The following is a 15,840-nucleotide window of genomic DNA, read 5'->3' as shown; positions in this document are numbered from 1 at the left end:
AATAATTAATGAGAAGGTTGACTCCTGACTCAGTGGTGGTGGTTCCTTTGCAGCTAAACCATGACATTTCAGACTTTCCATAATCCACTGCAGGGCTGACTGTACGACCTGAGGAGAAAACATAAAGGTGGATCAAACACTTCTGATAACTGCTCACACAACGTTGAAGATTTACAGCGGGGTCATTTTTTTAAATGACGTAACAAACAAGGTGACATGAGGGACAAATACACTACACCATGTGGATCACAAGTAGAAACAGCAGACATACAGAAAAGACAACAACAAAGAAAGACACAAATGTACAACGACGTGCACAGAGGCATCACAGGTATATGTGCGTGTATGTATGTGGATGAGAGGCATTTGATATAACATATATATATATATATATATATATATATATTAGGGCCAGGACTTTAACACGTTAATTAAGATTAATTAATTACACAAAAATTAACGCATTAAAAAATTGAGTTTCAGGCGGACCGATTATCCTGGAGCACCAGCTAACGTTCATGAGTTCAGACAACAACAAACCACAGTGAACATGAAGGAAGAAGCTGATGAGACGCTTTGGTTGGCCCCGTGGATGATGGGACATTTAGTTACTAAAAACCAACGGATGGAAGCGTCGATAAGAGCATGGTTGTGTTGCTATGGAAGAAGGAATTCCCATATCACCGCAGCACATCCAGCCTCAAGTATCACCTCAATGCTAAACATATAGCAGCTAGCGGCTAGTGTGGTAGCTAGCGTGGATTGTGTTTTACTTAAAAAACCAAAGTATTCTAGTTTACAGAAGGTCTACCTACCTATAGGCTACCTGAATTTCTGAAATGTACTATATTTCTAAATATGCTATTGCTACACTTAATGGCAAAGATTGCACTGGTCTGTTGGACTTGAACAAAAATAAACAATATTTTTGTTGCTTAAGCTTATGTATTCAGTCATGTCTCACTATAACACAATGAAAATAAGTAGGCAAACAAAGCAAGAAGCACAAACGTGACAAGAGAGGGAAGAGGAAAGAAAAATAGAAAATAAATAAATAAACAAAATAAAATAAAATAAAAGATAAAAAAATAAACAATATATAATATAATAACACAGGGGGACATGAGACATCACAACACAATATCGCTTGAAACGATACAGCACAACATCGTACACAATAACACAGTGCAGGATCATACACATAATCAACCAAACACAAACCAACACATCATGACAATGACAACCATAACAACAACGTACGCCACAGTGAGGGGCGATATATCGATATAAAAAATATATAGACATATTTTTAAATGTGTTATGGAATTAGAAAATATCGCATATATCTATATAGTTCAAAATAATGTCTTTCTTCATATATAAATGCTGCCCTTACTAGGGTTTGTCATATTTAGTTCTTTGGTAATGTTTGTTATTCTTTTCTCATATAAATATATTTATTTCAGAAAAAGATTTTATTTCATAGGCTGTTTTTATTTAAGATATTTTATTTAAATGTGCATTTTATGGAGCTTTGATTTGAAAAAAAGGTACTCCTGTTGTTATACAGTATTAATGTTCACTTAAACGGTTTCAATAAAACTACTTGTGACATGTCATATTTGACTTTGACTGAGCATTTAATCTCATTTTACGATGAAAATATCGGGATATATATCACATATCGATATTCAGCCTAAATATATCAGGATATGACTATTGTATGGGCTGAAATATGTGCCACCAGAAACTGAATTTGAATTATTTATATTTGAATAGGAATTGCTTAACTTGAATAATTGCATTTAAAAACTGAATTTGAATCACATAATTTGAATTTGTATTGTTCAATTTGAATCATTGTATTGAAAAACTGAATCTGAATTGTACGGTAATTTGAAATTTAATTTATTAGTTTGGAACTGAACATTCAGTTCTCACAATTCAAATTCAGTTCGCAAAATTCAATTTAAATTTTCTGCAATGAACATCCGGGTAGTTGAGGCAGAGCAATTGAGTGCCGAAAATAGAGGTGCTGATTGGCCGAAGAGACGCTATGGCAACCGGGTGGCAACAAATGTTACAAAAGAAAACGGAGGTGCTGATTGGCCGAAGAGGCGCTATGGCAACCGGGTGGCAACAAATGTTACAAAAGAAAACGGAGGTGCTGATTGGCCGAAGAGGCGCTATGGCAACCGGGTGGCAACAAATGTTACAAAAGAAAACGGAGGTGCTGATTGGCCGAAGACGCGCTATGGCAACCGGGTGGCAACAAATGTTACAAAAGAAAACGGAGGTGCTGATTGGCCGAAGAGGCGCTATGGCAACCGGGTGGCAACAAATGTTACAAAAGAAAACGGAGGTGCTGACTGGCCGAAGAGGCGCTATGGCAACCGGGTGGTAACAAATCGTACACAAAAAAAAAAAAATCAAGTTTATTCAAGTTAAGCAATTCAAATTCAAATATAAATAATTCAAATTCAGTTTCTGGTGGCACATATTTCAGCCCATACTTTTGGTCCATATCGCCCAGCCCTAGGTCATCTGTCGAGAAAATTGAACAAACAGACATCAAGAAGCGTGTCATCTCTTTTTTTTATGCCTCGCTCCCACATTAGAGGCTTAAAGTTACAGACACAGGTGTGACATCAGTGATAACCAAAGATCTGATCCCAACCTGGTCCTCTAGCCAAACCTTTCTTTGCTCCTCCTCTTCCCTCTCCAGTAGTTCAATAACGGTGGTAACCCTGAAACACACAAGCACAGTGTTGGTATCTGCTGTTTAATTTTATATGCTTTTCTTGTTTGGTCTAAGTAGAATTTTATCCTCTTCAAACTACAAAGAAATAACATGCATGAATTATCTCTGTCTCTTTAACACTACATTCATACTTTTGTCACTTTTGCTGAAAAACACTGGATAGAGTTATCCCCCCCAAGTTCAAATTAAATAGTTTGTGGAGGTAAAATGACACTTTAGTTCATGACTATGGGATTAGAACACTGACAAAAAGCACTCGTAATGAGACCCGCGCGATCGCAAATCTAACATCCGCGGGCACATATGGTTTTTTCGAGTGCTTTCAAATCACTTGCGAGCTATTTTGTATCCTGCATCTCTGCTCCCTAGATAATAGCAGCCTGCAAGGAGGAAAACACGCTTTGCACGTGCGCGGGTCCGCTCTTCTCTGCTCGCTCGCGACCATAGACTGTGCTCGCGACACTTTCACCTGCCCGCTCTCGAGTGTGTTTTTTTAGTGGGCGGTTTTTGTCAGTAAGGGGGCGGGCATGCCAATCACCATTGTACCGAATATGATTGGTTGAGCGACTTCGCTGATTAGACAGCAAGGTAAGGCAGCTCCACTAGGACAAATGGGACAAATCTCACAGCCCTGAATGCCGAATGTGACAACATTAACATTAAGGCCTCTAAAATGATGAATATACAGCTACTATATTGATTTACAAAAATTGAAGGAGAATAAATACAATGGTTCAGTTTAACCAGGATAAAGATCCACATTATCTACCTGTATTTTCAAATACACCATGCTTATGAATAAAAATAACCTTATTACAATAATATATTTAGATTAAGGGACACTATGTGTATAAGGCCTTCAGTTTGTGTTTCTGTTGTATGTCTAAAGTCTGATAATAGTCCTGTTGATGTCATAGTGATGTCAACAGGGTTAAATGGAGAGTCTGAACTACAAACTATGATGTATAGTCCGGAGGAAGCTGACATTTTCTGGACAAGAAGGATACAGTATGAGTTGGGCTCTTAAAAAAAGAGCCCAACTCATACTGGCAGCTTAAGTTGGAAAATATTTTTTTGTTTGTTTTGACACAGAAGTGGTAATTGAGTGTTTAACAGCGAAAGTGTCATTGAGAGAGTAGCAGGCAGGTGGCGTTCTAAGTTTTTCACATCCTATTCCTTCAAACAAACAGGAATTTTTTACTTGTTGTAGAAGTGCTACTCCTTGATGTAAGTCAGAATAGTTATTATAGAATAATTTTGGTTCAATGCATGGGTCAACGATATTGCCTTGACCTGGGCACCCTCCTCGCTGTGGGTAGCAGGTGACCTTTGCTGGTTGGGTTTCCACGTACCAAAGTAACCTATTAATAAATGTTATGAAACTAAAATATACATTAAATAATAACAAAACATATCACTACTACCCTAGGGTACATATCACAACTACTACAACTATATAGTAGTTACTCAGTAGTAACTACTAGTAATCTTAATCTAAACTGTTACAGGTCACTAATATGTGCTTACATTGTCAAAATGCTACAAGATGACAAAACTATAAACAGCTAAAAAAAATTAGTTTGTTGGATAGCCTGTAGTGTGACAATGTAGGCAATAGCTTATATTTTTCCTGCATGAATGCTCAAGCATGTATTGAGCAAGTTTAAGTTTTTTAAAATTATAAACGTAATTTAATAAATTACATTTATAATTTTCAGGGACAAATAATTACATCTAGAATATGAACAAAACATTTTTATCAAAATAAAAAGATCCAAGTTACAAAAATCAGAGCGTTTTATCAGATTAATGTCAACGATGGAGGAAACAAAAGACAGCGCTCAGACAAACATATTGGAGTACATTGCTCTGTGTGACATTTTGCAAACTTTCAAGTCAAGGCAATATATAGCACCAAATCACAAATCATGGCGATTTATTTGACCTTTGACCCCAAAAATACAGTTACTGCACTCTGGTTTTGCTGTTAAAGGTTCTAATGGTAATGCAGAAACAGAGTGCAGTAACTACAATGTTGTTGTCTTCTTTCAGCTTTTAGATTTATTTTTCAGTGAATAAACATTTTTTAATTTTTTAGAGTTTAACAACTCTATTCAAAGATTTGTGTATTTTAGACTTCTTATTATAAAGGAATGTTATATTTTAGTCTTAATATAATTTCATCTCACTTTTTTTCTGGATTTTGTAGTTGCTGTAATTTTTATATCATTATTTCTCTGAAATAAAGCAAAATTGAAATCGGAAACTTTGTCACAATATAAAACAGACATAAAGGAGTTCATTTTGAGTTATAACTCATTTTTGACCAAAAATGTAGTTACTGCTGTTAGGCTTTACTGCAGCTATACTGGGCTACATTCCTGCAGGAGTTTTACTTTTGGGCCGTGTCCATGATGCGTCGCTCCATGCTCTGGCTCTGCTCCTCCTGTGTGGACAGCAGGTACCGGTATCTGTCCTTCATCAGGGCCTCCCAGGACAACAGCTCCTCTTCCTTCGATGGAGGAAGCTCGCACTCTGAAAAACAGCGTCACATGCCTTTTCAGTGCCATATTATCTACTGCATGGGTTGACCATGATCATTTTTGGAGAAATTCTGAGATTATAATGGGTGTGTATTGCACGGAATGTTTGTGTCACAGTGTGTGACATCATCGCCAGAGTGTAGAGGGAGAGAATAAATTGTCAAAAAATAAATTTGAAAACTGCGCTCCAGGCCGCAAATTCCACTCTACAGAGATCATTTATACATAGAAACGTAGGAAAATTTGTCTTCTCACTCACAATCCTCTGGTAAAGCTGTCAGAGTTATAGTTTGGGCGTACGACGCACAGATGCGCCACCAACACGCACCAACTGTCTCATTGGCTCCCATATTAAAAACGCAGGGAGATTTCTGAAGAAGGGAAATTTAACAGTTTTTTTAGATCGCTCTAACAAAGCTATTTTTTCATTTTTCTTAAAAAAAAAACATATGTAGACGTTCAGGAAGAACTCAGGATGCTCAAAGTAAAGTCGGATCAATGATAGGTATTATGGTTTTGCTAAAAATGCTTTCTGTTCGAGGCCAGAAATTCCAGTCCACCTCTGGCTGCTAATAATAGCAGACCGATCCCGATCAAACCGCACGTTTTCATATATAATTTGTCCTGCAACTCTTCAAGTTGTAGGACTAGTACCGGGACGAAATTGCGTCCGGAAGAGGAAGAAGAAGAAATCCACAGTATAACAGTAGTGCTCGGGGCTTTGCACTGGTCCCTACAGCTATTGCTGTATGGGACCAGTGCTCTGTGCGATTGCCCTGAGGCCCTAATGAGCCTTATTAAGAAAAACAAGCACATGTTTCTATCACCACAGTCTTGATGGTAGCTTTAAATTCATTAATTGATATCAGACTTTCGGGTTTAAGCTTTTTTTTTAATGCAGTTTTTGCCAGTTCAGTTCAAACACGGGGGACATTTACGAATAGCCACAAACGCAGAGTGAGCGGACATTTGAGAGGGCGTGGCCTGAGACTTTCCCGGTGGCCACTCTTCCCCTCAAAGGAAACACGGCTTTAGTTACATTCCACCACTGTAAACAAGTCAATACTCACTAAAGTCTGTGCTTCTTAAGGGGGGCCTGCACAGCACCACGTTCTTGACGAAGATGTAAAGATGGCTGAGGATGATGAATGGAGGAGGCGCAGCAGGGCGGCTGTAGTACTCGTTGATCAGCTCATATCTCTGAAACTTCCATATTCTGTCTGTGTTCTCCTGAACCCCCTGGAACGTAAAGCTGTGCAGGGAAACACGGATGATGAGGGAACAAAAAGCTATTGCAAAGAAAAGCTGGAACAGACGTACGGGAGAACTCACTTGAAGATGGCTATGAGCAGGTTGAGCAGCAGGATGTTGGCAAAGAGCAAGTAAATACAAAGCATGATGATGGTGAGCCACTCAGGGAAGGCCGGCATTTGGTTTTCATTCAGCAAAGGACACTTGGGCTTCAGAGGATCGCTGCCATTCATAGTGCACTTCTCTATGTCAAATTCAGCATCTACAGAGGACAGATAGGGTCTTTGTGGTCAATACATGACTGATGGATGGAGGGATGGATGGACGGACAGATGGACAGATGGACGGATGGATAGATAGATAGATAGATAGATAGATAGATAGATAGATAGATAGATAGATAGATAGATAGATAGATAGATAGATAGATAGATAGATAGATAGATAGATAGATAGATAGATAGATAGATAGATAGATAGATAGATAGATAGATAGATAGATAGATAGATAGATAGATAGATAGATAGATAGATAGATAGATAGATAGATAGATAGATAGATAGATAGATAGATAGATAGATAGATAGATAGATGGATGGATGGATAGATGGATAGATGGATAGATGGATAGATGGATAGATAGATAGATAGAAATCTATCTAGACATCTATCTATGGTTTTCTTGATAATAACCAACACCATCATCAATAAAACCATGGAAAATGTCTAGATATCAGCTCTTAAATTAAGCTCTTATGAGCTATTTTTTTGTTATCATTATATTTATCCAAACAAATGTACCTTTAATCTGTTAAAAATCTTCACCATGCCATGTTGGTATCAGTTTTTTTTCCCGGCATTACCTCACCTATATGTCCTGATAATTAATTTTTAACTTCGACTTACTTGATCAAAATGTTGAACCCAAAAGAAACTAAGGAAAACATAAAATCTGATCTTGAAAATTATGTTTCAAAACACAGAATTTTAAATATTGCAAATATGTATCATACAGGTTAATATATAACATATATCCATACATATCCAACATATATACATATATTCTATATATATAGAACATATATAACATATATCAGGTAAAATGAGGATAATATCTAGTTAGGGCCTCGGGGCAATCGCACCGAGCACTGGTCCCATACAGCAATAGCTGTAGGGATCAGTGCTCGGGGCGAAGCCTGGATTTCTTCTTCTTCCTCTTCCGGACGCAATTTCGTCCCGCTACTAGTCCTACAACTTGAAGAGTTGCAGGACAGATTATATATCAAAACGTGCGGTTTGATCGGGATCAGTGTGCTACTACTTTTCTCTACAGAATATGAATTTTTCGCGAAGTAAGTCGCGAAAAACTGCCCAAAATTTAGCATTGAAATGAATGGGACGGCCGACAAAAAATGAGCGAAAAAGAACAATAATTGGAGATTTTTAAACGTCTACTTCTCCGGCATAATTTCACCTAGAGACTCCATTTAAACTTTAAACAGTAGACACAAGTCTTGTGTATCCGTGTATTAATCCACGTTTCGATAGGTCATATAGTTTTTTATCAATCCCTGTTCAATGACCATGACCATTTTTGGAGAAATTCTGAGATTATAATGGGTGTGTATTGCATGGAATGTTCGTGTCACAGTATGTGACATCATCGCCAATGTAGAGGGAAAGAAAAAATTGTCAAAAAATAAATTTGAAAACTGCGCTCCAGGCCGCAAATTCCACTCTACAGAAATAATTTATACATAGAAACGTAGGAAAATGTGTCTTCTCACTCACAATCCTCTGGTAAAGCTGTCAGAGTTATAGTTTGGGCGTACGACGCACAGATGATCCACCAACACCCATCAACAGCCTCATTGGCTCCCATGTTAAAAACGCAGGAAGATTTCTGAAAAAAAAGTTTTTTTAGATCGCTCTAACAAAGCAACAATTTTTTCATTTTTCTTTAAAAAAAACATATGTAGACGTTCAGGAAGAACTCAGGACGCTCAAAGTGAAGTCGGATCAATGATAGGTATTATGGTTTTGCCAAAAATCCTTTTGTTCAAGGCCAGAAATTGCAGTCTGTTGACCTCTGGCTGCTCAGTGTGGCAGAACTGTTTCCACCGTCAGTTAATTTCAGTTGATTGCTCTGCTGTGATTGGTCGACTCCACCTGGCCACCTGGTTGGTTAGCTACCAAAGCCTCCCCCCTCCCCTCCTCCAACACAGACATTTTAACTGAAAACCGTTTACTCTAACTCAGCAGTTCCCAAACGTTTTTAGCCATATATATATAAAAACATATGTAGACGTTCAGGAAGAACTCAGGACGCTCAAAGTGAAGTCGGATCAATGATAGGTATTATGGTTTTGCCAAAAATGCTTTCTGTTAGAGGACAGAAATTGCAGTCCGTCCACCTCTGCTTTCACTGGAACAGGTGTCAGTTAATTCTGTTGATTGCTTTGATCTGATTGCCTTTGATCTTTGATGTGATTACAGTTAGAGATACACACTCCTCACACATGCACTGTAAAATCTAATTAGTTGACCTTACTTAAAAAAAGTATGCAAACTCGTTGCCTCAAAAAAATTAAGCAAAGTAATCTTAAGATTAGTGAGTTAGAAAAGCTTGTTTATTTTAAGTATACAGTACTAAATCAAGTAGTACAACTAAAAAAAAAAAATTAAGTTCATGTAACTTAATAGCCATGCTTAGTGTTAACTTATTTTTTTCATTTTGTGTGGACTGCGTGATACAAATTTAACCCCACTTAGAATTACTAAATACCTACAACTTACTACTCACTCATTTTTCAAGTTCACTTAATGAAACAAACCAATTTCGTTGAATGGGTCCTTGTCCTCTCTCTCTCCCATCTCTTATCTATTTTAGCTGTTATTACCTAATAAAGGCAAAAACACCACAAAAATATTCTTTAAAAGAACACTCACTGGGTCGATTCAGCTGCATTACAACTTTTATTACAAAAAATCATTGCATTTCTGATAAAAACTGAAAGTACAACAAATGATTTTGTGTCCCAAAGTGAGCAGTCCCAGGTTTAAACCAACACAAAGAAAAACATCACCCCTTGGGTTTTGTATTTGTACTACATTATAACTATTACGTTTTCCCAAAACACAAATGTAAACAGGTTAACCTTGCTAGGTTCCTTTCTGACAACAATTCTTTGCATTACAAGGTGGCGCTATTTCCACCATTGGCATACCAGCATAACATGGTACAGACTTTAATGGAATGTTTTTTAAAACTGAGATCATAAACAAGCCAGCTTTCTCTGATAACAGGGGAACATAAATGGCTGCATAACTTACAAGGTGCTATGGCTATTCACCTGTCTAACCCAGCAGACTGTTCTTCAGAGTTAACAGTTTTGGTGGAAGGTTTTTCTTTCCCAGTCCAAGCATCACAGTCTGAATGAAGTTCAGTGTATTTGCCATGCATTTTGGGTAATCCAAATGCAAAGCATATGTAAGCCCAAATAACAGACAAACTGCCTGAGGCAAGTTTGTAATACGATCCATGACAATACCTCCCTCAAGAATGATGGCAGTGGAGATGGGCTGGAGGTCCACTGAACTTGGACCCTCGTGAGGACTGTCTTCACTGACAACTGTCAGCACACCAACAGTGATGCATTCTAGAGCCTCGTCTCTCGCTGTATCCTACAAAGACACACAAACATTCTTCAGCATGTCAATTTATGCTCTTCTAAAACATTCATTTTTAGTGTTGAAAGCATTTGCTAGACATGAAAAAATATGGTTTTAAATATGTGTTCACACTGAATTGTTGCAATATAGCAAACAAAATGAATTTGGTATGGTTCAACTAAAGCTGTGTTCCACAAGGTCCATATATTCATGAACTTTTCAACCAAAACTCCGCTCCTTAGATTTAAAATGAATGTTTATGTGGCAAATTTCATTTTTATTTACTGGCTGTTGAAATACCTCTCAGATTAGCTGTGGAGGAATTGCTATACAAAATACATCAATCACCGTACAAAATGTATATTGTACATTGTGCAGATAGAATTACATCTTCCATGTCAGCACAGATATAGTTCTATTTTAATGCAGACCAAACTTTTTCTAATGTGCAAGTACTTACAGAGCATGTCTTGAAGAATTCACTGGAGTTGTCACCAAGTAAAATGGGAATGCCTTTGAGGACAACAGAGCGAAGTACGGTCACGTCTGGTGTCTAATAATACACGGAGAGAGAAAAGACCAGTTAAGTAATTTGCAAGGCACAAGCACAAGTCAGACAGGAAATAGAATAGGTTGGTCTGGATCATTTCATTTAGAAGTTGCTTGATGAAGTATCATACAGATCAAAACCAAAATTAACCTACTTACCATCCAGCTCATGTGCTGCATCAGCTCACTGAGTTTCTGGCCAACAGTTCCCTTTTTTGTTTTGAAAAGCTTGATGAAACGTGGGGTGTACTGGTCCAGAGCCTCAAAGAAGTCTCCCTCAAGATTTTTACTGGCAATTCTATTAAACTCAGCAAACACCTGAAAAAGTAGAGAGAGGGGTGGGGAGGGATGGAAAGATGGCAGAGGTGTTAACATTCCAATAAGTGTGTTTGGATTTCTGGCCATACACCTTGAATTTCTTTTTGACTGGCATTATTTTATTGGTTGAGAACAAAAATAGTTTACCTGTCTCTCTGTGAAGAGTGCTGGCCATCGTTCAACCATGGTCAGTACAGCAGGCTCCTTTTTTACAATTTCTTGTCTGCGTAGTGGGAATGATTGGTCCATCATTTTTGAGATGAGAGTGCCATTGGGTTGTTTTTTCTTCATTTCTTCCACAAGAACCTTTCTGGCATTTTCAAGGCTTGTTTCATCATGTCCTTCAGGTAAGTTAGGCAGGTAGTTTGCTTCACCTCTTTTTGGCCGTTTGATATTCTTGCTTGAGGATTCTCCTTCTGGGTTGCCTTTACTTCTTTTGCCTCCATTGATTGCTACATCCTCACATCCAGCTTTTCGAAGCTTTGTGCGATAATTGGCCATTTTAAATTTGAGGCTGTTTTTCCAGCCATACCATCGGTGTGCTCCAGGCTCAGTGAGGCAGGGGTGTTTGCTAATCAGTACTTTTGCAACACTGCAGAAGTCATCATCTTTAGGGTAAGCCTTGAAACTGTACATTGTCTCAGCAAGTTTTTCTAGTATGTCATGCTTCATATCTCGTGGCAGAGGCATACGTGTTCCGTCCTTTATAAAGGCAAGATCTGCCTGTCTGAGTCGATACTCAACATCAACAGAGAAATTGGGTACATCAAAGAATTCTGGCCACTGTTGTCTTAGTGATGGTGATGCTCTTCCAGTCGACAGGATCTCAGTGTCTGCTGTGCTGCACTCAGTGTCTGAAGTCATGGTGGGTGATGACAACGTGGTTAAATGGAGAGTCACAAGAGGGATGATTTTGAGTGTAGCTCTTTCAGGTAAATCAGTTATTTCAGTCAAATTGCAAAGGGCATTATGGAAGTCTTGATCTTCATACTGCAGTTTAAAGTCATACTGCAGTGACAGTTTGTCCACCAGTTGCACTTTTAATTCTTCAATAGACTGTGGTCTCTCATTTAAAGTCACCTTCCTTATATCATCTTCAGTGATGACGACTCTCAGCAACAACCTTTGGTCCATTCTGATTCACTCAGCATAATATGTGACGTTTAAGTGTGACAAGCTGCCTGTTTCCAACTCTGTAAAGTGAAAGAGGGAAAACATCATTTAGTTCAGACAACTGGGTGACAGAGAAGGTGGACAAATGGCTACTACAGAGCTCATATGCTCTAAGATGCTCATTATACCATGATGTCATGAGTCTGCAGACAAATATTATGTCTGTATTGATCACCACAATCTTTGCTATTTGCCTGAAATCTGGGAGCCCTGAGCACGATCCAACAGAAATGACCATATCAGCACTGTACTTAATGCCATCTATGCAAACAGAAGCTGCTACAAGGACTGTGTTCTGGTAGTTATTCCTGAGATAGAGACAGTTCTTCACATTTTCAGGAAATGAAGCAACCATTACAGACTTCACTCTGTTAATTTCAACAGATGGCTTGAAAAAGGAGGTGGCAGCTAAATGGAAGGCTATCATATGCTGGTGTCTGAGAGCTAAAGTAAGGGGTATGTTCTTGAAGTTGTGAATGTGACGCACAGCATTCTTGAAGAACTTGTGTTTGCCTTCAAAACGCATTGTCCACACATCACACAATGGACCAAAAGTTTGAATTAGTTGAGGGTAGTGCTCAATGTAGTGGTGTTTCGGGCGTAGCTTCTCGTTCGGGAAAACTTCCTGAAATACATTTCTATGTTCTGCAATCTTGCAGTCAAGAAAGCACACAGACTCCTCTGAGAAGCTTGCAGACACTGACAATTCCACTACATCTTTTAAGTTCATTAAAACCTCCCAGGTTTCATCTCCCTCAGGAATGTGATGACCTATCAGTAGTGGCAGAAGGCGGAGGAGTGTCCAATTTTCATGACCATTTCCTCCAATTGTTGCTTTGGAAGCAAAGTTCTTTGCGATGAGCTGAGGTTGGTTTGTTCTGTCAGAAAATGTGTATGGAAACTGTTTAATAGCCACATTCAGGGTTTCAAGAGAGAAGTATCCCTTTGATATAAGTGCCTTCAAGCATAAGGCCAATTCAGCCGGAACAACACCCTCCAGAAGATCATGCAAAAGGTCTGGCGGATAACCATTGACAACATGAAAATGTTCCAAGCTTTCAGTAAGTGGGCAGCTTCTTTTCACACCATATTGTTGAGCCATGGTAAAGTCCTGCAATACATCTTGCACCTGTCTGTCATGATTTTCTTTTGTTCTTGGTTGAAATGAGCCTGTCCGCACTTCCTTGTGTTGTATTTCCTCCCGTTTGGCCATACAGAATCGGCACATCTGACTTACTGTGAAGCTTTCAAAGAACCCTCCCAATGAATGAGCAGCTAAATTGTCTGCTGCAACAAATAATACTGTGCCTTTTATGCTGGCTCCTAACTGTTCAACATATATACCCTGCTGCTCAAGAGAAACAAGGTCCTGAAGGAGAGGGCGGAGAATTTCACCATAACCATGGTCTTTGAGACTGCTGACCTTGCAAAGTAGCGCAAGCTGAATGGAATGAAGAGAGGAGCGATATTTAGGGTGTAGATTTCCAAGTACCCAGTAGATGGCACATAGCTTGTGTTTCTTTCTGGAGGTTCCCAAGGGGTTAGCCACTTCAAAATCATCTATGTACAAGCAAAGAGCAATCCTGAATTCTTCCTCTGTCAGGAGAGAATTGTCTTTAAACCGGGAACCATCCCTGTAAGATCTGTATCCTTGTGACAAATTTGTCTCATGTGACATGACCTTATCTAAAATTTCTCCATTGTTTAGTAATGTCTGCAGCATTTTTAGTATGGGAATATACACAACTGTCTGCCTGTCATTTTTAAGGACAAACTCAACAGGAGTTACCACTGAGAATTCTTTTGAAATGTATGATGTTCGCTTGCTAGTGGTTGACAATGACCCCCCAGTAGAAGTGAATTTCAGGAATACATTACTCTCAGTGAATACTTTAGCTATCTCACTCACTAAAGAGTCCTCAACATCTCCACAATGTTGATTTAGTATTTTTCCAACCGAGGTATGTAACAATGGCTGTGAAAGCACATAAATTTGGTTGATCTGCTCTATAACTTCCTGCAGGGCATTTTCAGAGATGTTAAGAATCGATGACATTTTCAGAAAAAGAGCAGCTACATTATGTTCCAACTGACTCTCCAAGTCCTCCACACCTTCACTGAGCTCAGTAACCTCAAACTCAACCTCATCAGTTTCAGGGGCACTATCCTCGGGTTGAATATTTATATTAGGTGGAGGTTCCTCAAGTACATTATGTGACACAATTTCAGGTTTGAATGTCATCTTATTGTGGTCTTGATGTTCTTTGCTTTTATGTGCATTAAAGGTTGAATAAACATTGCTCTGAAAGTTACAGCCTTGATATGGACAAGAAACCTTTTGCTTCAGCTTCAAATGTCTTCGTAAATGGGTAAAAAAGTCAGCTTCACTCCCAGGCTCCACAAAGTCACACAGCTGACAATGGAAAACAGCTTCACCCACGTTCCCTACGTCCTTTTGAGTGTGCCATGTTGATAAGTGGACTTTGAGTGCATTGAAAGATTTAAATGTGCACAGGCACTCCTTATGAAGGCACGAAAGTGGTGATATTCGACTGTGGCATCCATGTTTTAAGCGGTAATGCTTAAGTAAATAGCCCCTCTTTTCAGCACAAAATGTGCAGTACTTACACGTCCACTGCATAGGAAGTTTTTGTCTTCTCGAAGAATCTGAAAAGAAAGAAAAGATAATTTTAGCATCAAGCCCAGCAAAATAGAAAGAAAGAAACAAAACACTAACATGCAGTATCAGACTTGAAATACCAGAGCTAAAGAAAAAATCCTTGCAAAATCTAATTATAAGCTCTTAATCATTGAACTTCTTTAAGACAAGAACAGTTACCAAATGAACACAGCAGTACAAAAGGTAAATGGTAAATGACTCACTTATGTGGCTAGACATCAAGGGAACTGTAGTCCTGGGTATGATGGACTGTAAGTCTAACCCACAGTATCTATAGACACAGTCCAGAAATACTAATTACATCAAATATTTGAAATTCACAATGCACAAAAAAATATTCTGTATGATGAAATATACTATGAATGAATGAACGATGAATTCATTTTAACACTCATGAGATAGATTTATTTTGATTTTCTTGAATTGATTTGCTTTTGTTCTAATCAAATTGCTTTGATGTAAGCATAACTTTTACTTAAGCATGCAATGTGTAGACAGTTATTAAGTGAAAATACCTTTTATTGCTGGGATTATGGAATGTGTGGATTGATCACCATCTGCCTGAGCCTGGAAGGGGGACAGTTAGAAGATTCTGGGTCAGGAACAAGGAGGAAAAGCGCTGGAAAGTTCTGCATACTACAAAGACAATCTGGCGCTGGTGTAGCTTATATAGTGGCTGGATGCTGATGAGGAGCACCTGAGTGCACAGGTGAACAGAGTTGGCTGATGAGAAGGGCGTGGCCAGCAGGGAGAGTGAGCAGAGGGGAGGAGAGTGGAAAATTACTGGCAGAGCAGCAGAGGAGTGGATGGTGACTTCTTGTGTCCAGTACAAGTGAAAAGTGTAACATAGGCCTATTACCCACAAAGACAGTATTGTAATGTACATATTCTA

At 38.6% G+C, this 15,840-nt stretch overlaps 1 protein-coding gene, 1 long non-coding RNA gene and 1 pseudogene across 2 annotated transcripts; all 3 read right to left on the bottom strand.

Moving 5' to 3' along the window:
* The window catches only part of LOC131978733 (transient receptor potential cation channel subfamily M member 2-like), a 67,064-nt pseudogene that overhangs the window by 14,182 nt on the left and 37,042 nt on the right, over positions 1 to 15,840 (bottom strand).
* LOC131978732 (uncharacterized) lies at positions 9,611 to 11,380 on the bottom strand. The gene is made up of 4 exons (XM_059342458.1): positions 11,243 to 11,380; positions 10,937 to 11,095; positions 10,689 to 10,781; positions 9,611 to 10,240 (listed from the first exon to the last, which is right to left on the bottom strand). The coding sequence occupies exons 1-4, from the start codon at positions 11,345 to 11,347 to the stop codon at positions 9,914 to 9,916; spliced, it is 684 nt and encodes a 227-aa protein (XP_059198441.1). The 5' UTR covers positions 11,348 to 11,380; the 3' UTR covers positions 9,611 to 9,913.
* On the bottom strand, positions 11,992 to 15,584 carry LOC131978734 (uncharacterized). Its single transcript, XR_009395002.1, has 4 exons — positions 15,464 to 15,584; positions 15,152 to 15,219; positions 14,897 to 14,935; positions 11,992 to 12,288 (listed from the first exon to the last, which is right to left on the bottom strand). It is a non-coding gene; the product is annotated as an uncharacterized LOC131978734 (long non-coding RNA).

This window comes from Centropristis striata, chromosome 10 (assembly GCF_030273125.1).
Source record: "Centropristis striata isolate RG_2023a ecotype Rhode Island chromosome 10, C.striata_1.0, whole genome shotgun sequence".
In the NCBI taxonomy this organism is placed as follows: Eukaryota; Metazoa; Chordata; class Actinopteri; order Perciformes; family Serranidae; genus Centropristis; species Centropristis striata.
Note: the sequence above shows the minus strand (reverse complement) of the source record. Positions and strands in the feature narration are given on the sequence as shown.